This window comes from Coloeus monedula, assembly GCF_965178545.1.
Source record: "Coloeus monedula genome assembly, chromosome: 30".
NCBI classification, from domain to species: domain Eukaryota; kingdom Metazoa; phylum Chordata; class Aves; order Passeriformes; family Corvidae; genus Coloeus; species Coloeus monedula.
In genome coordinates, this window is record NC_138810.1 from 1,317,222 (window position 1) to 1,342,227 (window position 25,006).

At 59.8% G+C, this 25,006-nt stretch overlaps 1 protein-coding gene across 1 annotated transcript; it reads left to right on the plus strand.

Moving 5' to 3' along the window:
- Nucleotides 1-1,820: 1,820 nt before the first annotated feature.
- On the plus strand, nt 1,821-16,236 carry KRT80 (keratin 80; the record flags this gene model as incomplete). Its single annotated transcript, XM_082299173.1, has 9 exons — nt 1,821-2,141; nt 5,133-5,347; nt 10,824-10,884; nt 11,952-12,047; nt 14,445-14,609; nt 14,986-15,111; nt 15,301-15,521; nt 15,969-16,024; nt 16,096-16,236. 9 exons carry the CDS (start codon nt 1,821-1,823, stop codon nt 16,209-16,211), a joined length of 1,377 nt encoding a protein of 458 aa, XP_082155299.1. The 3' UTR covers nt 16,212-16,236.
- Nucleotides 16,237-25,006: the final 8,770 nt, after the last annotated feature.

Genomic DNA, 25,006 nt, shown 5'->3' on the forward strand with positions numbered 1-25,006 from the left:
TCAGCACCATCAGGAGCCCCAAGGCCAAGGGTGACCCCTGACCCGATGCCCACTGGGGTCCCGTCTGTGCCTGCAGCCGCAGAGCCATCGGAGAAGCCCACGAGGAAGGGAAAATCTCACCGCTGAGCAGGAGCCACGAGCTTTGGCTGCTTCCGGACAGGAATTTGGGATTAATCATTAAAACAAACCATCAGGATTACCCTGAAAAGTCCTGCCAAGGACCCACTGAGTGAGTGACCTGGTGTTCAAATGGATCTTCCCTGGAAAGGGCATTTTGGGAAGGGGGACATGGGAGAACACCCCGTTCTTGGCAATATATTGCAGTTCCACCTGAAGGGAAGGTCGACCCTGCAGGAATGGGTCCCCTTCCCTGGGAAGTCCTTCCCAAACTACAGCAGCTCCTCAGCAGACGTTTCTTGTCCGAGCACGTCCGTGGCAGATCCAGCCTCACCTTCCCTCACCTCCCTTGGCAGGGAAATTCCAGTGCTGGGCAGAACCAGAGCAGCAAAGCAGCAGCTTTCCCACAAAATGGAAATTGGGATGGCCAGAGGAGACCATTCCCCGTCTCAAGGATGCCACAAAACGAGGCAGAGATGGGAGTTCTTCTTTCCCAAGCTTCGCAGGAGAAACGGAGCCAAAGCAGAAAACCATGTCCAGGGTGGGTTTGTAGCAAACAGGGATTTACGGGTGGGACACCAAGAACTCATTGAAATTCAGAGAGTTTTGGTGTCTCCAGCTCTTACAGGGCTTTTGGGGAATGGGAATGGGGCAGTCAAAGATAGACTTGGGCACCGGAGATCCACCTCGGGGTCCAGAGGTTTTGAGGGTCTCTGGTGCTGCCAGAGCAGATGAGTGAGCAACCTCAGCACTCTTGGACCCCACTCCCAGGGGTCTCAAAACCAGGCCTATCCTCCCTAAACCAGACCCATCTTCCCCAAAGCCAAACCTACCATTTCTAAAAACAGATTTACCCTCCCTAAAACCAGACCTATCTTCCCCAAAGCCAAACCTACCATTTCTAAAAACAGATTTACCCTCCCTAAAACCAGACCTATCACGCATAAACTAGACCTAATATCCCTACAACCAGACCTAACATGCCTAAAACCAGACCTATCCTCCCTGAAACACTTGGAGCACCAGACCCTTCCAAGCTGTGCCCATGTGGGGACAGAGCAGGAGCAGCTCCGGCCACGCCGAGCTTGGGATGCATTTCCCAACTCCTTCTTTAGCCGATTCAGATTCTTTATGGTTTTAAACCCTCATCTCTTACAAAAAAGAAAGTATCACTGTTCCTTCCTGCAGATTTGGGCTGGAAAGTGGCCAGGGGCTGATCCCGGCTCCGTGTGCCAAGTCCCTGTGCAGAGCCGTGCCTGGAGCAGTCCTTCCCAAGCCCGGCACCTTTGGTTCCTTTCCTCACCTTTTAAGGATGAGGGAAACAACTGCTGGGGCCCGGAATTACCTGGGAGGATTTGGTTTTGCTGCAAGGGCCGGAGCCCTCCTCCCACAAACAAGCTCCTGAAGAAAGGAGGGAACAGACAGAGGAGGGAATAAGAAAGAAAAAAAAAAAAAGGGGGAAAAAAAACAACAGCCAAACCAAAAAGCCAACAGGTTGATCTGGATTTCCATCAAGGGTTCCACCCTCCTCCGTTTAATGAACATCGCAGAACAGGTGCTTGGAATTCATTACCAGCCCACGAGCCGGGCATTGCACCGGCCCAGCTCCGCGGCTCCCCGGCTCTCCCTCCTCGGGGGCGGCAGCAGCAGCCACAAACCTTCCGCCCTTCTCTGCCTTCCCCTCCCGGAGCCGCGGCCCGGCCATGACCAACCCCTGCGCTGCCTTCTCCAGCGGCTCGCTCTGCTCCGGGGAGCTGGCGGCGAGGATGAGCCGCGGCAGAGCCGCCGGGAGCCCGTCCCCGGAGCGCCGCAGCCCCGACGGGGGGGCCAGCGACGGCCCCGGCTCGGTGGCCAGCGACGGCCGCGGCTCCCCGGGCGGCCCGCGCTGCTCGCCGCTCTCCAGGGACGGGAGGCTGCCGGCCCCGGTGCGCCTGGACATCGACACCGCCTTCCAGGCCGTGCGGCAGCAGGAGAAGGAGGACATCAAAGTGCTCAACAACCAGTTCGTGACCCTGATCGAGAAGGTAGGGCCAGCTCCTGGCTGGCGTGGGGAGGGGGCGCAGGCACTGCCCAGGCTCTCGGGGACCCACCAGGGCCTGCAGCCACCCCCGGCCAGGCTGGGAACATCCGGCTAATTACCCAATTAGTGACTTCTTCCGAGCTCTCTGCTAACGAGGGCAGCAGCATCCCTGGGGCCGGCGCTGTGTCCGGGGGCTGTGCCTGTCACCCCGGGGAGGTCCTGGGGGACCCCGAGCAGCCCCGGCAGAGCCGTGGAGGCTCCGTGGACAGGGGGGGCTTTGGCCCCGGAGTGGGCGAGCAGCCACGGGCAGTGACGCCGATTATGGCGGCAGCTCCAACTCCAGCTGCTGAAGAGAGCTGGAAACTCATCCCTGGAAACTCATCCCCACCTGCAGCTCGGCACCGCGGAGGGCCGGGGAGACCCCCCGCCCACAGCCTGCGAGGTGCCGAGGAGAGGGGCCAGGAAAGCGTTGCTTTCATCTCTGCGCAGCCGGGAGAAGCAGAAGTTTCTCCAAGGAAAACAACTCCCGGTGCAGGCAGGTTCCTGCAGAGCCCTGCTCCGTAAACAGATGTAATCTCTGGGATTGCTTCATGCAGCTCTCCCTGCCAACCTCCAGTGGCCGGGGATTGATTCATTTTAACTCTCCGAGGACCTGAATTCACACTGGGAAGGAGAAGGCTGTGGGAACGCCTCCAGTGGGTCTCTCCAAGGGGCACAGTTGTGACCAGTCACACCTGGCAGTGCCAGCAGGGCCCAGGCCTCGCACAGCCTTTCCAGGATCGTGGCATTGGGAATTTGGAGAACACCTGGTGTGGGAAACACCCACATGGTGGAGGCTGGAATTTGGACTGTCCAGGTGGAGAGGTTGGGGTTTGCTGGGCCCTCAGAGCAGGGATGGGAGTAGGGGAAAGGGACAAAACCCCGCGTGCCTGAGCCAGGCCTGTTCCCGGGCAACGGGGAGGGAAGAACTGAGGGAGTTCCAGGTTTCCCAACAAACCCAACCCAGCGACCTCCTGATCCATGTGGATCCTGGGACAGGGACACCCCCTGGGCCGAGGTCTCTGACTTCAGCTCCTGAGCTCCTTTGAAGGCTTCAAGAGCTGCATCAAGTGGCAACTTCAGGCACCTGCCCCAGGCCCTCATTCCAGAGGAAGGGAATGACACTTCCCTGTCAAAGAGAACTTGGCTTTTTAATCAGGAATTCAGATGTTCTCGATCTCCAGCAGGTGATTCCAGGGATAATTGACCACACAGCTACAGGAGTTTGGTGCTGATGGTTTTCCAGCTGTTCCAGATCTGCTGGCATTTATTTTCCAGACAGATGGAAAAGAAGACAGGGAAAAGCCAAGGCCTGGAGCCCCTGTTTGAGGCCCTGCCTTTATCCCAAGCAGCCCAGAGGGGAAGGCCTGTGAGGACCAAACTTTGGCCACTTCTGTGTTCAGGCATGAAATTCCAGGGAATGAGGCCAAATCTGGGTGATCCCTCTGCAAAGCTCCTGCTGAAAGGCTCTGCAGGGGAGGGTTTCCAGTGAGGGGGACATTGCAGAAGTCGCAGAGTCAAGGAATGGTTTGGGTCAGGAGGGACCTTAAAGAACCTTCAGCTCCAAGCAGATGTTGGAAGCCAAGATGGAACCAGTTCAGCCCAGGGATGGTTTGGGAACAGGAATGTGAGGGATAAAAGGAGCAGCTGAGGATTAGGAAGGAGGTCAGGAATTAATTAAAGGTGGACTTGGACCAACAGCCGACACAATCCATTCCCATCCCAGGAAGGAAGGATGAGGTCTCCAAGAGTGTGACCTGGAACATCCCAACACTCCGAGCCCTTCTGCTGGAAACTCCCAAGCGCTGGAATGGCTTTGCTCTGCTTGGCTGCTCTCTCTGTTTGGACAAGAAGGATTTGGAGAAAGATGGTGCCACATCTGGGTTGGCAGCTGGAATTCTGCCTCTCCTTTGGACCCCAGGCCAAGGCTGGAGGTCTGATGGCTCCTGCCCCCAGTGCTCCCAGTGCTCCCAGTGCTCCCAGTGCCCCCAGTGCTCCGGGCACGGCATCAGCCCTGAGTCATCCTGGGATGTACCACAGGAAACTGGGAGGCAGCTCCGGCATCTCCAGCCAAAACGTGACTGGGGTTGCTCCCAGAGGTAGCAATTAGCCAATTAATTGGAGTTGGCCAAGAGCTTTTGAAGATGAGAACTGTTAAACTTGGAGCGTTACTGGTGAGATTGGGAATATTGGGAAAGAGGAGCAGGTTCCTCAAAGGCGGGCGGTGGAAGGGCAGCGTTGTCCTCTCGGAGCCAGCACAGGGAGCTCACCTGGAGTCTGTAATTACCTGGGACGTTCTCCAGAGCTTTGTCTGAGCTGCTCTGCCATAAACCCGGACCCTGATTCATTCCCTGAGCCTCTCCATGCTGTAATTCCTCACAGTCCAGAGGGTTCCCTCTCTTTGTGCTCTCTGGGGCAGGAAATCTGCCCTTCGCTGACCCTGGACATCCCTGCGTGACCTGGGCCGGAGTGTGCACCACGGACTGGAGTCAGCACCTGGATCTGGAGATCCTGGAGGGGTTTGCAGGAGTCCGTGGTCACTTGCAAAGGTGACAGAACTGACCATTCCTATGGTCAGTGACTCCTTTACCCCGATGTCACTGTGTTTATCCTGATGTGAACACGTTTATCTTGATGTCACCGTGTTTATTCCAACACCACCGTGTTCTATTGTGAAATTAATTAGTGGGTAACGCGTAAAAGCCCTAAAAGTCCCCTAAAAGAGAGAGGTGTCCCTGCCCTGCCAGGGGGTGAACCTGGGTGATTTTTAAGGTCCCTTCCAACCCAAACCATTCCATGATTCCATAACCCTCCATCCTCAGGCCTAATTTTGAAGGGATTCCCTGGAAATCTGCTGATTCCAGCAGCTCTTCTGAAGGTCTCCAACATCTCCTGCCCTGCCAGGCTTTGAGTGTGGCTCTTGGTGTCACTGACACCTCTGAAACCTCTCCCATAGGTCCAGAGCTTGGAGCAGCAGAACAAGATCCTGACGACCAGGTGGAACTTCCTGAAGGACCAGGACAATTCCCACTCGGACTCGGACATCAAGGCCATCTACGAGCAGTACATGAGCAAAATGAACCAGGAGATGAAGGCGCTCAACTACGAGCAGGAAAACCTGGAGTCGGAGCTGGCGAAGGTCCTGAGCACCATGGACACCTTCCGGAGCAAGTAGGTGTCTCTATCCATATCCATCCATATCCAGGGCGGTTCAGCTGGGGCACAGGCAGCAGCGTGGGATTGATTTGACTCAGCCAGCTGAGATTCCCAGGAAAATACTCCTGGTTCGGTGTGCACAGAAGTATGGATTTGAGAGTTTAGGATCACAACCTCTTCCTGGTTAAGGAGAGGTGAAAGGAAAGCCATAACAATGGAATTCCAAGGAGGGCAGGGTCTGAGAGGAGCCTCTGCTGGAGAACAGCTCAGGGAATGGCATTGCTGGAGTGACAGCCATGGAAACAGGGAATGTTTATTCTCCACACAATTATCCCAAACCAGAACTTTGTCCCCAAAGTGATTTCTGGACCAGGCTGCTCAGTACAAACAACAACGCTCCTGGCTCCTGGTGGGAACTTTGGGGTGTCCTGGGCAGGGCCAGGAGTTGGATTTGATGATCCCTGTGGGTGTTTTCCAGCTCAGGATCTTCATCATCACAGAATGGCTTAGGAGGGACCTTAAGGATCATCCAGTGCCACCCTTGCCATGGGCAGGGACACCTTCCCCTCCAAGCCCCGTCCAGCCTGGCCTTGGACGCTGCCAGGGATGGGGCAGCCACAGGGAAATCCATTCCAGGGCCTCACCACCCCAGGAGCCAACATCCCATCCATCCTTGCCCTCTGGCAGTGGGAAGCCATTCCCCGTGTCCTCTCCTGCCATCCCTTGTCCCCAGTCCCTCTCCAGCTCTCCTGGAGCCCCTTAAAGTGCTGGAAGGGGCTCTGAGCTCTCCCTGGAGCTTTGTCCTCTCCAGGCTCACACTCATCCCATCCCACCCCTGCCATGGGCAGGGACACCTCCCACTGCCCCAGGCTGCTCCAGGCCCCATCCAGCCTGGCCTTGGGCACTGCCAGGGATCCAGGGGCAGCCACAGCTGCTCTGGGAAATCCATTCCAGGGCCTCATCACCCTCACAGGGAGGAATTCCTTCGTAAAGAAGGAATATTCTGTTCCATGAGTGTGGGATGCCTTCCTTTCCCCCTTCACCTGAAGCATTTCTGCCAAACTCTGCTTTGACCTAAAGGTTGAAATTGTGCCCCAAATGGTCCTGACCGAGAGCAGGGAGGCAGCTGAAGGTCGGGGGAGGTGCAGCTGCCTCTTATCTCCGGGGAGCTCCTCTTATCTCTGGGGAGCTCCGAGATGTGCAGATAAGAGGGAGCAGCTGGGCCATGCCCGGTCCCGGAGCAGACAATGCCTCCCTCATTATGGGGCTCATTTGCATCCCACAGGAGAATCCCAAATGAGCGCCTTTCCCTCCCAGTGACACCGGCACCTTCCCGGAGCTCTGGAGGCTCCCGTGGGATTTGGGACTGTCCAGCCCAAAGTGGTGCCGAGGGATCCCTGTTGGGATCCAGCCCCGCTCCCGAGGTGAGGCAGGAACATCCGTGTCCTCTCCAGGGAGTTCAGCCCAAGGATTCTCCAGCTCCTCAAGCCCTGCTCGAGGTGGCTGCAAATCAGGGAAGAGCTGACAGCTCCTTCCAACGGAGACACAGCAGTGAAATGCCTGAATCAGCTCAGAGCAGGTTGGAATCATGGAATCATTCAGGGTGGAAAAGCCCTTGGAGATCATCGGGTCCAACCATCACCCCCCCACCACTGTGGTCACTACTGCCCGTGTCCCCAGGGTCACATCCACACGGTTTTGGACACCTCCAGGGGTGGGGACTGCCTGGGCAGCTGTGCCAGGGCTGGACAACCCCTTCCATGGAAATTTTTCCAGATATCCAACCTAAACCTCCTCTGGTGGAACTTGAGGCCGTTTTCCCCTTGTCCCTGGGAGCAGAGCCCGACCCCCCCCCCCCCCCCGGCTGCCCCCTCCTGTCAGGGACTTGTGCAGAGCCACAAGGTCCCCCCGGAGCCTCCTTTTCCCCAGGCTGAGCCCTTTCCCAGCTCCCTCAGGAGTTCTCCAGCTCCTTCCCTGCTGCTCCAGCCCTTCCCCAGCTCCGCTCCCAGCTCTGGACTCGCTCCAGTCCCTCGGGGTCTCTGTTCTTGGGAGGTCCCCAAGCCCCAGCATTCCAGGGGCCTCAGCAGTGCCAAGGACAGGGAATGTTCTGAGGAATTAGACAGGAATAAGAACCAGGAGTTTGATTCTTCACCTTACACTGAAATCATCCTCCCTGGAGCCCTTCAAGTGACACCCAGGTGCCTAAAAATTCCTAAATTCCTCGTGGGAGGTGCCTGCCTGCTCTTTGTTTGGATAATTCAAAGGTCAGGACCTGCCATCCCTGCCTGGAGCCCCTGGCCCTCCCTGCTCTCCCCCAGGGAAGCAGAATCCCAGACTGGTTTGGGTGGGCAGGGACACCTCCCAGTGTCCCAGGGATGGGGCAGCCGCAGTCTGTGCTCAGATCTGCACTCAGGAATTGCTTCAGGCATTCCCAGCTCCCGGCACTCCAGGGATTTCCAGCTTGACTTCTTAGGGATGAAGGTGCTCCCAGGAACAGGCGGCCTGAGAGTTCTCTCCATGGGATTTCTTGTGACTTTTCCAGTGACTTGGACAATGGGATGAGGCACGACGGGGATGCTTCATCCCTCAAAAGCGATTCACAGGGAGAGAACTCCCAGGCCCCATCCAGCCCCAGCCCAGCCAAGGGGCATTTCTGGAGCAAATCTCTGCACAAACCGGGCCAATCTGGGAGGTTTCTTTTCTTCAGGGAATTCTGGGGGAAGAAAAACACAGAACCAGTTGGATTTCCCAGTGAAGTGAATCCCTCAGCCGGGCTGGGGCATTCAGGATGGAACACGGGAACACCCAAAGTCCTCCAGGCTGGGAAATGTGCCTGGGGGAGTCCCCCTGTAAGGCCCTGAATCCATCCTGAGCCAGGGACCGCTTCCCAAACCCAGCGGGATGGGACTCACTGGGACACTCCCACCTGCTGCCTTGGACCAGCAATTCCAAACGCAGGATGGATGGAGGGAGGGATGGACTGATGGATGGACAGGGGACAGGCACATCCAGGAGGGCCCTAAGCCTGCCTGAGCTCCGGTTCCCTGGATTTTGCTCCATGGAAGGAGCCCGGGGCGAGCAGACGCCGTCTCAAGTGTCCTAAGTGTAGGAAGGGCTGGATTTGCCCTCCTGCAGTGCCCCGGGATTGTCTCCCGGGAGATAAATGCTGGGATGTGCCTGTGGAATGCTCCAGCCCCGGGTGAGTCACGGTCCTGGGAGCGTGGCAGGAGCGCGTTGGGCCGGCCGGGCCGGCTCTGCTCCGCCGGGAGCGGGGCTCTGCCAGCGCCCAGGGCTGCGGGGACAGGCTGGGACACACTGGGACACACTGGGACACACTGGGACACACTGGGACCGGGCTGAGCTGCGAGGAGGAGGAAGGAAGGAAGGAAGGCTGCAGACAGGCACTGAGCTTGGTCCTGGCACAGCGGGGCTGAGAGTGTTCCATGGGGGCTGACGGTGTTCCATGGGGGCTGAGAGTGTTCCATAGGGGCTGACAATGTTCCATGGGTGCTGAGAGTGTTCCATGGGTGCTGAGAGTGTTCCATGGGGGCTGAGAGTGTTCCATGGGTGCTGAGAGTGTTCCAGAGGGGCTGACAGTGTTCCATGGGGGCTGATGGTGTTCCAGCCATGCTCACCTTCCAGGTGAGCAGCACAGACCAGGCAGGTGAATCCCATCAGCTGCTGCTGCCCAGCCTTGGAAAAGCAGGGAAGGGGAGGGTGAGTTCAGCACCGAGGGGGACTCAGGAGGAAGCCCAGGAATGCCCAAAGCTGTGGCTGTCACAGCCCCCTGCCCTCACAGCCCCCTGGGCGAGGGAGCTGCAGCTCCAGGGAGCTGCTCCAGATTGTCCAGGTCAGCTCCTGAGCACGACTTCCCCCCTTTCCCAACATCTGCTCCCTGCCCCAGGCACAGCTCCCTGTTCCCACACGTTGTGCACAGCAAGGAAGGCTCCCAAAAACCTCCTGGGCTCCCAAGAACCTTCTGGCTGGATGTGCCAGACCCCAAACAGCAGCACACGGCTGCATTCCCGATGTCCCTGTCCCCAGTCTGTTGGGACATCCCATTTTACCTCATTCCCAAGGTCTCAGCCTCCCCCAGATCCGTCTGGTGACGTGTCCAAGCAGCACTGAAAGTCTCAGTTCACAGCCTGGAAATGGGGTCACTTTGGGGCCCTTCCACCAAGAGAGACCCCGAGGGGCCAGAGCGTGTCCAGGGATGGGAACGGAGCTGGGAAAGGGGCTCAGGCTGGAGCAAAGGAGGCTCAGGGGGGACCTTGTGGCTCTGCACAAGCCCCTGACAGGAGGGGGCAGCCGGGGGGGGTTCAGGCTCTGCTCCCAGGGAACAGGGACAGGAGGAGAGGGAACGGCCTCAGGCCGGGCCAGGGGAGGTTTGGTTGGATATTGGGGAAATTCCTCACGAGAAGGGTGTCCAGGCACTGGCACAGCTGCTCAGGGCAGGGGTGGGGTCCCCAAAGCCGTGTGGATGTGGCACCCGGGGACATGGTCGGGGTGGCCGTGGCAGTGCTGGGGGAGCAGCTGGACTCGATGCTTTCCAAGGGATTTTCCAACTGTAAGGATTCCCTGATTCCATGGAATGTCGTGAGCCCAAGGGATCAGGGAAGAGCAGGGAAGCCGTGACCTCCCTGAGAGCTCAGCCTGCTCTGATCCAACATTCCCAACATTCCCAACATTCCCAACATTCCCACCGCGTGTCCAGCGCTGTGGGACACCGACCCCCAGCCCAGCACTGTCCTACTCTGACCAAGCAACTGCTGGGCTCAAAGTGGACCCTGTGGCTTTCCTGGTCGGGTCCCTGGGATTTGGGATCACCACAGCCCTGTCCCAGGAGCCAGCGAGGGTTGCAGTGTTCCCTAATTCCCGCTCATATCCATTTGCCCCTGGCCCTATCCCAGCTGGGCTCGAGCACCTGCGGGGCTCCTTCCTCACAGGAATCCTTGGGACTCCGCCCCATCCCCGGTTGGTTCCCTCCACTCCCTGGGCAGTTTTCCATGAATTCCTTTGCCTGTGCTCTTTCACAAATCACCTGGGCTGAGTTATGACACCAGTCCAGAATTCTCGGAATTTTCACAAGGCAGAGTTTTCTCCCTTGGGAAGACTCCGACCCTGGAAGTGAAACTCCGAGGAAACATGAGCAGAACAGAAAAGGTTTGGGGTGAAAATGGAAGAGTTTGGGCAGAGCCCAATCCCCCCCCCCCCCCAATCCCTTTGTGAGGAACCTGAGGCTGCCCAGCCCCAAATGAAATCCCAGTTAAAGCTCCCTCCCCTCTGCTCTGGGATTCTTCATCCCAAAAGTGCTCCTGGTGTTCCAGGGCAGCCGGAATGTGGCAGCTTCTCTTCACTCCTGCCCACGTTGCCTCAAGGAGGGGGAACATCACAGGAAAAGCAGAAAGTTTGGATCTTTGGGGGTCTCGAGACAACCCTGAGTGTCCCTGAGTTTCCCCGTGGTTGATCCCATGCTTTGGGCACTCCGCAGGTACGAGGATGAAATTCGCCTCTGCAGCGGGATGGAATTCACCTTCATGGAGCTCAAAAAGGTCAGCGGGAAGGGAAGGGAATTTTCCAACTGGATTGGCTGTACCCAGCCCTGCACAGCCAGGGAAGGGCCTGGAGGTGATCCAGGCTCAGCTGGTTTGGGATAACAAGGTCTGGAGGAGGACAGGGAGGGGAGCAGTCCCAGTTCCACAGGAGGGTGAGTCTGGAATGACTCCTGAAAATCCCCCGGCAGCACCTGGGGATCAGCACATCCCCATCCCTGCATCCCGGGATTGCCTGTCAGCCCATCCCCATCCCTGCATCCCGGGATCTCCTGTCAGCCCATCCCCATCCCTGCATCCCGGGATCTCCTGTCAGCCCATCCCCATCCCTGTATCCCGGGATTTCCCTGGTCTGAGGGGTCCAAGCCCTTCCCAGGCCGCCGCCTCCTTCCCGTGTTCTCTCCGGGTGCCATTAGGGTTGGGAAGGGCTGGAATTGATAAAGGATTTGCTTTGTTCCCTGCGGAGGGGCCACGCCCTGGGCAAACCCCGGGCAAAGCTCCGGCTCCAGCAGGAGCCGGGGTGGGAATCCGCTGGAACTGGGATTTTATATCAAACCCGCAGTCCGGGGGCAGGGCAGGGGTGTTGGGAGAGAGGGAATGTTCCCCGGAAATATCCATCCTGGCTAATTCCATGTTTTTTCGTGGCACACTCAGCCAGGAAGGGCATTCCTGGACACCTCCAGGGACGGCTCCCGAGTTTTCAGTGAGTGGAGCCTTTTATGGGGAACAAAGCTGGGAGGGGACGGCCCAGCCCTGCCCGGCGCAGCGGAGCCTCCCACCAACAAATCCCACAAAACAAAGGGAAAAGCTCCTCAAAGGAGCCCGCACCTGCAGTGCAGTCCCAACCGTCCCTGCTGATAAATCCCGGGATGGGGTGGCTGGGAAGGAGCTCATCCCTCCTGGGCAGGGACACCTTCCCCGTCCGGGGTGCTCCAAGCCCCGTCCAGCGTGTCCTGGAACATTCCCAGGGATGCAGCGAGCAGGGCACTCCCTGGGGAGGGGGAGCAGTGGGAATGACTCGCTACAAACCCAGTTACGGACAAAAGGATCCCTTTGCACCCGTGCAGGACCTGGACGCGAGCACCTTGCACCGCACGGAGCTGGAGGTGAAGCTCAAAGGGCTCCAGGAGCTGCTGGAGCTGAAGAAAACCATCTACGAGCAGGTGGGAGCACACCTGGAGAGGGCTGGGGTGCCGTGGGAAACACGGCATTTTGGGGACAGATCCTGGATTTCCACACCCACCGGAGCTCGGCCAGGGTGTCGCAGCCGTGGCCTGGCTTCGGCAGGAAGGATCAGCTGAGGAGTTGATCCCTCCCCTGCACTCAAACCAACACTGGGACTGGGCCAGGACAGTCCTTCTGCCCCAGAGCCGCTGCGGGGGCCTGGGGTCCCCCAGAACAGCCCAGAGTTCCAACCCCATCCCAAACTGGCTGCTGGGGCTCAGCTCCTGCCCACAGGGACGGGGTTTGCCCCAGACCTCGGCCCAGGTGAGCCAAATGTTCAGACTCCGGGAAGAGCCCGAAGCCCAGCACACCTGGAGAGCCTGGGTGCTCTGAAACGCATCCAAGCTCCTCCTTCCCGGGAAAACCAGGGGTCCCCCCCAGTCGGGAATGATTCCAGCCAGGGGGAGGGGCCTCCCTCAAAACCGACCCCAGGCACTGCCCCAGGACCTGGAAGATGTCACCCAGCAGGATCAGCAGTGTGGGAGCACTCGGGGTTTGTCTAAATTCCAGCAATCCGAACAATGACAGTGCCTGATGGAGGAATGTGAACATTCCTTGGGGAAACTGAGGCACAGAGCGGCAGGAGCTGCCTCCCAGCGCACCCGAGCTGCTCTAAAATGAGATTATTCCTCGCGCAAGGCAATTTTAGCACAGATTTTCTGGAAATGAGGCTCTGCTCCAGGATCTCCAGCTGATTTCCCGTGGGTCCCACAAAAAGCTGCATTTTTAACCCCCAATTCGTGTAAAAATCTCATCCCCAGCCTCTCCTGTCTCACCTTCTCTGTGGATTCGATGACAGCAGGTACAGGCACATTCCCGGGGGAGGGAAAATGAGGCAAACTTTGCTCGTTGGGATGAATCAGGAGAAAATCCCACCCTCGTTTCTCATGAATGAATGAGCAGTGTGGGGGTTTTATTCACCAAATGATCCAATATTCCCAATAAACACAAATCTTCTCACCTGCTCCAAGATGAACAAAGAAACTCACGGATTAAACACCGGTGGGATAAAATCTCCCGATTGTCCTGCTTTTTGGGGTATTTCAGTGTCACCCCTGAGCCCTTTGTGTGCCCAGCCAGGGAAGGGAAGGGAATCAAGGAGCACAATTCCTGCTCCGGAGGGACCTGAGTGCCAAGGGAAGAACAAAGGAGAGGGAGGAGGAGAAGGAATTCCTGGTGCAAAGCCGGAGATAAGGGAGCAGCTGCTCCGGATGGAGCCTGGGTACAGACCTGGATCCAGGGGCCCTTCCAGGCTCAGGGTGGGGAATTCTCCACTCCGGGCTCTGTTTTCTCCAGCTGTGACTTATCCAGGGCAAATAAGTGCTCCTGCCTCCCCCCACGCTGCCATTCCTGGGACAGAGGAGAGCAGCAGCCCTGCGGGCCGTGGATGTGTCCAGGGAAGGCTCCTGGCCCCCTGAGGAGCTCTGACATCCCAAAGAGATCCCGCAGCAGAGCTCGGAAAGGGCATTTTCCAGCCCCCCCAGGCTGTGGGACCATCCACACTGCCTTTGTTTTCCCGAGCCTCCCACATCCATCAGGGATGTTGATGGATTCGTGGGTGTTGATGGATATGGGGCCATGATCATCGGCTCCAGCTCTGCTCCTGGGGAATGACCGACTGGACAGGAGAGAATGCCAGGGGAGGTTTAGGTTGGAAAGGGGTGTCCAGCCCTGGCACAGCTGCCCAGGGCAGGGGTGGAGTTCCCAGCCCTGGAAGTGGCCAGGCGTGTGTGGATGTGGGACACGGTCAGGGGTGGCCTTGGCACTGCTGGGGAACAGCTGGAATCTGGTGATCCTGCAGGTCTTTTCCAGCCTTAAGGATCCAGGATTTTTCCTGCTCCTGGAGTGGTCCAAAGGCACCGTTTTGTCAGATTTTTACCAGGTTGTATCCAAAGATCCCAAACCCCACCTTGACCTGAGTCTGGATTTTATGGAGCAAACACCACCAGATTCCCAGCTCCAGAGAGTGAAAACTTGGGAATTCTCCCCATCTCCATGTGGAAGCTGTTCTGCCAAGCACAGCCCACCTGGAGGGTCCAGCTCTCTCTGACTGCTGGGAATCTTGGATATGACCAGATCCTGGGAAGGAGTTCTTCCCTGTGGGAGTGGGGAGGCCCTGGAATGGATTTCCCAGAGCAGCTGGGGCTGCCCCTGGATCCCTGGCAGTGCCCAAGGCCAGGCTGGACATTGGGGCCTGGAGCAGCCTGGGGCAGTGGGAGGTGTCCCTGCCCATGGCAGGGGTGGGATGGGATGAGCTTTGAGGCTCCTTCCCACCCAAACCATTCCATGGATTTCCAGCTCTGTGTTCTCTCTCCTGTTGTCCTGTGGCTCTGCAGGAGCTGGAGGAGCTGCTGACAGAAATCAAGGACATTTCTGTGGTGCTGGGGATCGACAGCTGCTCCCGGCCGGACCTGGGCAGGATCGTGGAGGACGTCAGGGCCCAGTACGAGGCTCTGGCCCTGCGGAGCTGGGAAGAGGCCGAGGCCCTCACCCGGAGGAAGGTACCAGAGCCCTGCTCCGTGCCAGGAAAGGACAGGAGGGATTGGCCTGGAAACGGCCGGATCAGCAGGAAGGGAGGGATGGAATGGAGGGAGGCATGAGGTGCTGTCCTGGATCAGCTCCGGACAGTAAATCCAGAGTTTCGTTACTCTGGGCTCTCCACACCTGGAGAAATCCCAGACATCTCCCAGTGCAGATGGAAATGTCCTTCCAGCTGTCCAGAGAGCAGGAATGGTACTGACCCCGGGAGCTGGGTGAGCCTGGCACAGCCACAGCCAGAGAGGACGGGAACGAGCCCCAGCTCTTGCCCCAAGTAATCCAGGTGGTCCCAGGAACATCCAGGTGATGCCAGGGCACCCCTGCTCCCTCTCCCCACAGCTCACCGACAGCAGCTCCCAGGCCAGCTCCTTCGGGGGGCACCTCCTCGATGGCCGGCGGGAAATCGCGGATCTGAACATCCGCATCCAGAAACTGCGCTCCTGCATCGTGTCCCAGAAGAGCCAGGTGTGTCCTGGGGGGGAGACGGGACAGGGGGTCCTGGGGGGGATAACGGGGATAGGGAGGTGCTGGGGGGGAAAATGGGGACAGGGGGGTCCTGGGGGGGAAAATGGGGACAGGGGGGTCCTGTGGGGGATAACGGGACAGGGGTGGAATTCCCTCCCCAAGCCCCCTCCCTCCCTGTCCCCACCGCAGTGCCTGTACCTGGAGGAGCACATCCGTGAGGCCGGCGAGCAGGGGGAGGGGACCCTCAGGGACGCCAAGGCCAAGGTGGCCGGGCTGGAGGAGGCCCTGCAGCGCAGCCGGGAGCACGTGGCTCACCTGGTCCGGGAGTACCAGGAGCTCATGAACATCAAACTGGCCCTGGACGTGGAGATCCTCACCTACAGGAAGCTCATGGAAGGGGAGGAGAGCAGGTGAGCCAGGATTCCTCCGCCTCAGGTGCGGAAGAGATGCACAGGACACCTGGAGGGATGGAGACATCATGGAATCATGCTTTGGGATGGTCCCCCAGTCCCACCCCCTGCCACGGGCAGGGACAGCTGCCAAAGCCCAGCTTGCCCAAATCCCAAGTTCTGAGTTGGGTACTGAGGGTTCGGCCAAAGAAGGAACAAATCCCGGTGGTTCCCAGCAGTTCAATCCCATTTCATGCTCCCAAGTTCTCCTCAGACTCCCCAGGCTGAGCTTCCAGACCTTCTCCAGGTGCTCTGCCCAGGGACTGGGGAAGCCCTTCCTGGTCCAGCCACACCCTCGGTCCTACCCCGATCCCAACTCGCCCAGGCCCAATTCCAGCCAATTCCAGCCCAATTTCACCCCTCGGAGAGAGCTGGAGCCGTGTCCTCACATTGTCCTTCCCTTCCCAGCATGGAGCAGCCCATTCCCACCATCATCAGCGCCGTCCACTCCCGGTCGAAGCCCCGTAAGTGCCTTGATCCCTCCAGCCGGGGGCTCGGGGAGCGATGAAGGGTTTTAACCTCCCCCCTCCTGCAGTGTCTGCCAGCACCCTGCGGCACTCGCGGCTCTTTGCCCGCGGCTCGGGGGACGCGGAGCCGAGCAGTGGGAGCCGGCCCAAGCTCAGCTCCGGAGCCCCCGGGGGATGTTCATAGAGAACGGGATGAACACGGATCCAAGGCACCTGGGAAGCTCTTCCTCCTGAGCTCCAGCCCACACCTGAGGGATGAAGGATGAGGATCCTCTCCGGGCCGTCTCTTGTCTTTCCACCATCCCAGTTCACAGCTCCATTCCCAGTTACAGCAGGAGCCAGCCCAGGACTTCAGGGCCTCTCCCGTTCCCTTCACCTTCCTCTCCAGGGCTCCTTGCCCAGAGGATTTGCCATCCCTCCTTTGCAGTGTGCCCGGCAGGAGGGACTGTCCCCAGCCCAGTTTTAGCAGCTGCCATCAGTCCCTTTATGGTGTTGCCAAACCCTTTCCCTGCTCCGAGGATGATCCCTGACGGGGCTTCCAAGGAAGGCACCATCCAGGCTTCCACACTGGGGGAGAGGGCGGAAAACCCCAGGGATGGATTTGTCACCTGGATTGACAGATCTGGTGACACCCTGGAGGACCCTTGGCCACCTCAGGGTATCTCCCTGCCTTTGAGGGGCCCCTCATTCCTTCTCCAAAGCTAAAATGCCTCAAAACTGATTTCCGTAATCCCTCCCTCTCTCCAGGCTCCGCACAGCAGTTCCAGCTCCTCAAATTGGGATACTGGTTCCTATTTAACTGCACTGGGAACAGCCCCAGTTGGGTGCAAAGGGACCTCAAAGCTCATCCCATCCCACCCCTGCCAGGGCAGGGGCACCTCCCACTGTCCCAGGCTGCTCCAAGCCCCAATGTCCAACCTGGCCTTGGACACTGCCAGGGATCCAGGGGCAGCTACAGCTGCTCTGGGAAATCCACTGCAGGCCCTCCCCACCCTCACAGGCAGGAATTTCCTTCCTAAAATCGAATCCAAATCTTCCCTCTTTCAGCCTAAAGCTGGAAAACTCCCTTGCCTTTGTATTTATTGACCTCAGCTTGTACCTGACCCAGCTGCCCCCTCGGCCAATCCCAATCCCAATCCCGATCCCGGCTCTCCAGAGCTCCCAGAGCCAGCCCTGGAAGTGCCCCATGGCCACAGGTGGGGGATGCTGTGGCCACCCCTGCAGCCTCTTCCCCCCCCCCCCCCCCCCCCCCAGGAATCCCGCAGGATTTTCCTTCCTGGCTCCAGCCATTGCCACGCAGCCCCACCGCATCCCTGGATTCTGGGTCCCCATTCCCACATTCCCGTAGGATAGGAAGCGCAGCTCTGGCTCGCGGGGTTTGGCTGTTACAATAAATTCTGTCTCTCGGAATCCCTCGTGTCCTGTCCTTGGTTTTCTCCAACTTCCCAGCCCAGGCACCTGGGCAGCAGCTCCTCCCCAGCAGGACCCACCCGGGGCTCTGGCTGAGCTCTGGCAGCCGAGTGAGGCTGGAATTGCATCCCAGGGATTGGCTTGGGCACATCCCCGGGGTGGAGGACACGGGGCCGGAGGGGCAGCCACGGTGCGGGATCCAAGGCCTTGGGGAGCAGCTTTTGGGAATGAGGGGACCCCGCTCAGCACTGCTCAACCTCCCCAAACCCCCCTGCCCCTCTCTGAAGGGGAATTTCTGCACCCCATGGCACCCGATTTCCCCACAGCCCCTCATTCCAGAGGTGCCCTTTTGGATCACTGGGGTTTTTTGGTGCTCCTTGACCCCCAGAGGGATTTCCCTGGGAGATCCAAACCAGACCAGGTTCCCTGAGGTGCTGGAGGACCCAAATTTGGGAGCAGCTTTGCTGTTTGCTGCCCACCTGGGAGACACTCTGCCCTTCTGGGGTCAGCTTCCCCTCCCCAAACTCCTCCTGCCCCTCTCCAAAGGGGAATTCCTGCACACCCGGGCCAGGTCCATCCTGGGCACCTGCACTTCCCTGTGACCCCTCATTCCAGAGGTGCCCTTTTGGATCACAGCTGCTCCCTGTTCCCCCGGGGGATTCCCCGGGAGATCCAAAGCAGCCCAGGGCCCCCGGGGTGCCGGAGGACCCAAATCTGGGAGCAGCTCTCCGGGTCCAGGGCAGGGGGTGGGAGACAGAGGATGGGAAGGACATTCCAGACCAGAGGAAAAGGTTAAATCCAGTTTCCCAATCTGGCAGGATGGGGAAGGGGGTGGCTCTGGGCAGCTCCCAGTTGCTCCCAGCTGGGCAGGGTTAGTGCAGGGCTGCCTCTGGAGCCAGGGACCTGCAGAGCCCTTGGGAAAAGCCCTTGGAAAAGGCCCTTGGAAAAGGCCCTTGGGAAGAGCCCTTCCCAGGCAGGGTCCGTGCTCAGAGCAGCCCCGTTCCCGGGGCAGGAGCAGAACGGGGCTCGTGTTGTCCAGGATGAGGCCGGAGTGGGAGCCTGGGACACCCGAACTGAGGGATCTGGAGGCCGGGGGGGCTCAGCTGAGACCTTCCCGCTGCTTTTCCTCCCTGACATTGGATTTTGGGGACCTTTTTGCTGTTTCTGAGCCTTCACCACCCACGGGGCTGGGAGGAGCCCTGAGGCCGCAGCAGGGGATGAAAGGGTTGGTTTGAGCCTTGGGATTCCGGCCGCGTTCCTGGACTCTGGGACACGGGAGGGACAGAGCCAGCCCAGCGCTCCCCTGTCCCGCAGCCTCGGAGCCCGCTGACCACTGCCGAGGGCACCGCGAACGCGTCCATCCAGCAGAATTCCTGCCCTCCACCGACGGGAGCTGAGCTCTGCCGGGGACGATCCACGGCTCCGGGACTCCCATCCCGCACCCTCCCTCCCTCAGCAGGGCCCAGCCTCTTGCTCAGGGCAAATTCCCGTTGCTGTTCTTATCCCGGAGTCACCACCAGCCCAATTCTAGCCGTAAATTCCCCAGGGAATTGCTGCAGGTGCCAGGCAGCACCATCAGCTCAGGACCCCACAAAAATCCCTTTCCCAGCCCTTCAAAAAAGGTCCTGGTTGCACCCCCCGTGTCAATCCAGAATAAAATACATCGGATTTACCTTTTTAAAGGGATAGAATGGGGAAAAAAGGGGGAAACAGAGAAGGATGCAGTGGTGAGGGGCAGCCCCAGAAAGTGCCAGGATTGTCACGTCCCTGGTTTTGACTCAAAATGCCACAAAATCCCACCTGGCTGCTTCCTAAAAATTCCTAAGAACTCAAAGGATCCTGAATTTGGAGGGGGGGCGGGGCGGGGGGGGGGTTGATGGAAAAGCTCAGGTTTTATGGAAAAGGGGATGGTCGTGGGATGGTTAGAGGGTGATCACCTTCTCAGATCCATGTAAAAAATGGATCAGGGCCTGAGGATCGCTGGGAAAACCAGGGTTAGGGAGGGTAAATAACTAATAAATGGGAATAAATGGGATAATTAACAGCATTCCCCCGTTTATGGCTCAAGAAAGGTGTTTTATGGCCGATTCCAGTGATCCCCTTCATTCAGTCACCCCTGGGGTGCCGGGGCGCATTCCCGACGGGGATTTGGGAGCTGCTGAGGGGCTCTGTGGGATCAAGGGATGTTTATCCCTCTTATCTGCCAGGCCACTCTGGAATCCACGGCAGAGCCTCCTCCAGGCGACGCCGTATCAGCTCCAGCCGCTCCCAGGGACGATCCCAGCCCTGCCCGGAGCCTCTCCAGGACCGGACACGTCAGACGTCCTGGAGGTCTCGGACGTGACACATCCCAGGGGCACATCCCGGGCACGGATCAAGGCTGAGGGGGATTCGGGAAGAGGCTGCAGGGAGGGGAGCGGCTCCCGGGGCGCATCCAGGGATCCGCACACCTGGAGCCGCCAGGAACGAGCTCCGGGCTCCCTCTGCCGGGCAGGTGACGCCACTGCAGCACCTCCCCAAATCCCAAACCATTCCCGGCCTTCTCCCCCAAGCCCGGCCTCCAGAGGAAGGGAAACAGCTCCCAAGGAGCGAGGCACGGAGGGGATCCCAAAGGGGATCCCAAAGGGGATCCTGGTGCCCAGAGCAGCTGTGGCTGCCCCACCCCTGGCCAGGCTGGCCGGGTTTGGGGCACCCTGGGATGGTGGGACCTGCCCCTGACCATGGCAGGGGGGCACTGGATGGGCTTTAAGGTTTCTCCCCCCTGAACCATTCCATAATTCCGTGATCCTAAAGGGTGCTTCTCACCCACCAGGAACTCCCATCCAGGTGGGAATGACTCCTGGGATCCAGCCTGGCTGTTCCAGTGCACCCAGACTCGCTGCCCACCCTCCTCCAGAGCCCCCACACACCTGGAGTCACTCTGGGAAGGTGAAACAGGTGAGGAGCTCATCCCTCCATCCCATCCCACCTGGACAGGGGATGGATCTGTCACCTTCCCCTCCCTGGGGCCAGGTAACACCAGTCTCTGGCTGCTTGTGCTGCCAGTCCCTCTCTGGAATATCCCTGGATCCTTTCTGACTCCACTTTTGGATCCTCTAAGGGCCAAATCCTCCAGGAACACACCCAAAACATCTTCATCAGGGGAAAAACCCTTTTCCTATCTGGAATCTCAGCCCCTCTGCTCCCCAGGAAACAGCTGCAGGTGGGAGCATTCCTGGTTCTTCTTCCACCTCTCCGTCCTTCCCCAGTGGATTTAGGGATGCACCCCCGCTCTGGAAGCAGCCAGGCCTTTTCCCAGTCCTTCCCAGTGCCCTGAGCCTGGAGAAATCCGGCACCAGCCGAGTTCCTGCTCAGCACCGGCTGAAATCCCCCCACGTGTGCCATGGGGTGAAATGTGTGGGAAGGGAGACAGAACCATCCTGGGATGGGGAACTGATGGCCCAGAGCTCCCACTCGGGTTCCAAACCCAGCTTAATCCACCCATCCCAGTTCCCCCACAGCTGCTGCCCCAGTGCCAGCCAACACCTGGAGTGACTCCAGTGGAACACAAGGAGGAAGATGGATGCTCCAGGCCCTCTGCAGGCCTGGCACAACCGCTTCCGGGGATGGAGGTGGCTCTCCCCAGGAAATCAGCCACTGGGAAAAGGAATCCCCCACTTTGGGGAAAAGACAAGGGTTGGATTTCCCTTTCCTGCACCATGCTGGCCCAAACCGGGCCTCAGCTTCCCGGCTGTTTTCACCTGCAGCCTCAGGCAGGGTGGAATTCGGGATGGACAATTTCGTTTTCCTGATGAAACGCTCCAGGTCAGAGCAGGGAGTTCAGCGAGTGGGGAAGGGCTCAGATTTGTCCCTGTCCTTCTCCCCAGGCTCGAGGGGATCTCCAGCCCCACCCTGGGTGCCCCCATGGCCTGGGGGGCCCAAACCCCTCCGGGAGCCCCAAACCCCCGGGCCGGCTGCAAATCGATCCCTGGATGGTGTCCAGGAGGGGAGGAGGGAGGGAGCGAGCCCGGCCCCATCGGCCCATGCCGGGGGGAGCGGCCAGCGCCGCTCTGTGCCCGTATAAGGCCAGGCTGGGCTCTCCCGGCCCAATCCGGGCACGAATGGGAACACCTGAGCCCGGCCCCGCCCCGGGAGCCGAGCCCGCCCCGGGGAGCGGAGCTCGCCCTGCCCGTGAGCCCTCCCCGCCTGGCACGGAGCGGGGGCTGTGGACGGTGGGAATTCCGCCCCGGAAAGGTGGCCCCAGAGGCCCCAAGGTGGCCACGCTGGCTCAGCTTCGAGGCCGGGTGGCACCTTTCCCTCCCCCATTCCCAGCCATTCTCACACGGGCGGTGGAATGGCTCTCCCCGTGTCCTGCGGCCGTCCCGGTGTTGGGATTCACCCCCTGTGCCCGACTGGGATCGGGATTGACCCCCTGAGCCCGGCTGGGATCGGGATTCCCCTCCCCGGTGTCCCCAGCCCCGCTCTGGTCTCGGCAGGGTCCGGGGGGCTCCGGGGCCATCCACGGGAATCCCGGCAGCACCGGGATGTGCCAGCCCCGGCAGCTCCCGGCCAGGGGCTCCCAGTCCTGGCACTGGGATTGGTGACCCTGCCTGGGCAGGGGGGTTGGACCGGGCGATCTCCAGAGGTCCCTTCTAAACCCCGAGTGTTCTGGGATCCCGGGACCTCGCCGGGGGTCCCAGTCCCGAGGTCGGGCCACCCCTCAGTGCCCCCGGACCCGTGAGAAGGGGGGACACGGGAGGGACCCGAGGTGCCGGCACGGCCGGGCCCTGGCCCCGTCCCCGCGTGTGCCGTGACTCCGCACGGCCCGGCCCAGCCAACCCCGGAATTCGGGAGAAACCAGAATTCCCTTGTTGTGCTGGCAGGGCCGGGCCCTGCCCGGAGCGCCGCGGCGGCGGTGCCAGCCCGGCCCGGGGGCTGGGAGTGCCCCTTGTGCCACCTCCGGCCCGGGGACTCGCACACGCAGCTGCTGCTGCTGCCCCGGGCCCTCCCTGCCCCAATTCCTGCCCCAATTCCTGCCCCAATTCCAGCCGCGGAAGCACGAGCCCCACCTGAGACCAAGAGGGAATTCGGGGTTTGCCCGAATTTGCACCTGCGGAGCCCCGCGCCCGGGGAGGGGCAGGAGCTGGGCAGCAGCCCGGCCTCGGACAGCGCCAGGAGCCGTGTCCAGCTCCCCCCCGCACTGGGCAGCGCTGGCACGGGCTGACCTCCTGCTCCAGGGCCTTCCCTCCCCGCACACCCACACCTGCTCCCCTGGGGCCCGGCTGGAGAGAAGGAGGCTCAGGGGGACCCTCTCCCTCTCACAACGCCCTGACAGGAGGGTGGGGACCAGGATCTGCTGCCAGGACAAGTGAAAATGGCCTCAAGCTGCATCAGGGAAGATTTAAGTTGGATTTAGGAAAAATTCCTCACTGAAAGGGTTGTGAAGCACTGCAAGGGGCTGCCCAGGGCAGGGCCAGAGTCCCCAGCCCTGGAAGTGTCCAGAAACGAGTGGCTGTGGCACCTGGGGACACGGCCAGGGGTGACCGGGGTGGTGCAGGTTTGGACCTGATGCTCTCTGAGGGCTTTTCCAGCCTGAACAATTCCATGGTTTGTGGACAGCAGCGAGCAGAGGTGGTTCCTGGGGTTTGGAGTTGGGCTCAGCTCATCCTCCCCGTTCCCTTCAGGCACTGAACACCATCCCAGGGCTTCGTCTCCAGGATCAGCCGGAGCCCAAGGGGTTGGAGGAGGCGGAAGGAGCCCAGATCTCGGCACGAGTTGCCCTTGGGACACAGGGATGGCTTGGGCCTGGCATCCTGGAATCATGGAATGGTCTGGGTCCCATCCCACCCCTGCCTTGGGCAGGGACACCTCCCACTGTCCCAGGCTGCTCCAAGCCCCAATGTCCAGCCTGGCCCTGGGCACTGCCAGGGATCCAGGGGCATTCTCTGGGAAATCCATTCCAGGGCCTGCCCACCCTCACAGGGAACAATTCCTTCCCAATATCCCATCCAGCCCTGCCCTCAGGAAGCCATTCCTTGTGTCCTGTCCCTCCATCCCTTCTCCCAAGTCTCTCTCCAGCTCTCCTGGAGCCACTTTGGGCACTGGAAGAGGCTCCAAGGTGTCTCCAGAGCCTTCCCCTCTCCAGGCTCTGCTCCCTCCCAGCCCCATGGATCTCTCTGATCCACCAGTTCCCCAGGAACTCTCCAAACCTCAGGGAGTTGGGATGCACAGGGGGATCTGGGACAGTGTCCTGTGTCCATGGAGGGCTTTGGGGGATCCACAGGGATTTGGGGCATCCAGGGCAGTGTCCTGTGTCCACAGAGGGATCTGGGACAGTGCCCTGTGTCCACGGAGGGGTCTGGGGGGTGCGGGGCTCTGTGTCCACGGAGGGGTCTGGGGGGTGCGGGGCTCTGTGTCCACGGAGGGACCCAGCGGGAGCAGAGAAGCCGCAGCTCAGCAGGGAGAGGAGCTCGCAGGGGCTGCTCCTGGCACAGCCGCTGGAACCGCGCCAGGAATTCGCAATGGGAACGGGGCTCAGCCGCTCCTGCCGGGACCTGCCGTGTTTGCGAGGCTTCGGGCACACCCAGAAATTCAGGGCTTCGGAAAAAAAACCCTCAGCACCTGGGCAGGGGAGGGGGACGGGGAGGGAGAGGAGGAACCACTTCAGCGCTGAGGAATCCCGGGGTGACTCAGGCTCTGACGCAGGAAGCAAACAGGGCCGGGAATGGTGGGAAGAGGGTGGGCAGCCCTGGAGGGGATCGGGGGGGAAGGGGGGGGGGCAGCCCCTCTGCCCCCTGTGCCCAGGGAGGGAGACTCGGACCACGGGAGTTCATGGAATGTTCTCAGCGGCAGCAAAGCTGCTCCAAGCACTTCCCAACTTCCCAACGCCCACCTTTACCTGCCCCAGAACCAACCCCAAGGGTCCCCAAATCTCCTTTGTCCCAGCTGGGGAAATCCCGGTGCAGCACCCAGAGCTGCCCCTGGCCCACAGAGAGGCAATTCACCCTTGACAAAAGGGGTATAAAACACCTGGAGCTTCGCTTCCAGCGCTTCCAGAGCTCATCATGGAGCTAAAGGGATCTGTCACTTCTCTGGGAAGGAGAAGGGAAGTAGGGATGGAAGACCCCACCATGGACATAAGATTTGGAGCCTTTGGTGGTTTTGGGGTCTGGAATTGCAAGGAGAGGAGTAAAACAGCCCCAGTTCAGCGCCTTGGCCACGGATCCACTCCGGATTGAGAGCCCCTGCCCTCCACAATGGGGGAATCCAGCATTCCCTCAGCATTCCCGGGGTAATTCACCAGAATTACACATCTGCACCAGTTCACCCCCAGCATTCCCAGTGGTGACACCAGTTTAAGTCCCAGCTCCTGAAGTGGGGACCTCATGGAATCCCAGCTGCTCTCCTGGGTTCAAACAACAGAAAACCCTCAAAAACTGGGACCTCAAACCCAGACTAAACCGGGGTGAACAAATCCAAATATCTGGATCACAAGGCACTCCAAAAATCCCAGAGTTCGTTTAGCCTTGGATTTGCCGTGGGGAGTCTGAGATTCAGGAGCATGAGACGTTTCCCCTCTTCGGAGCTCCC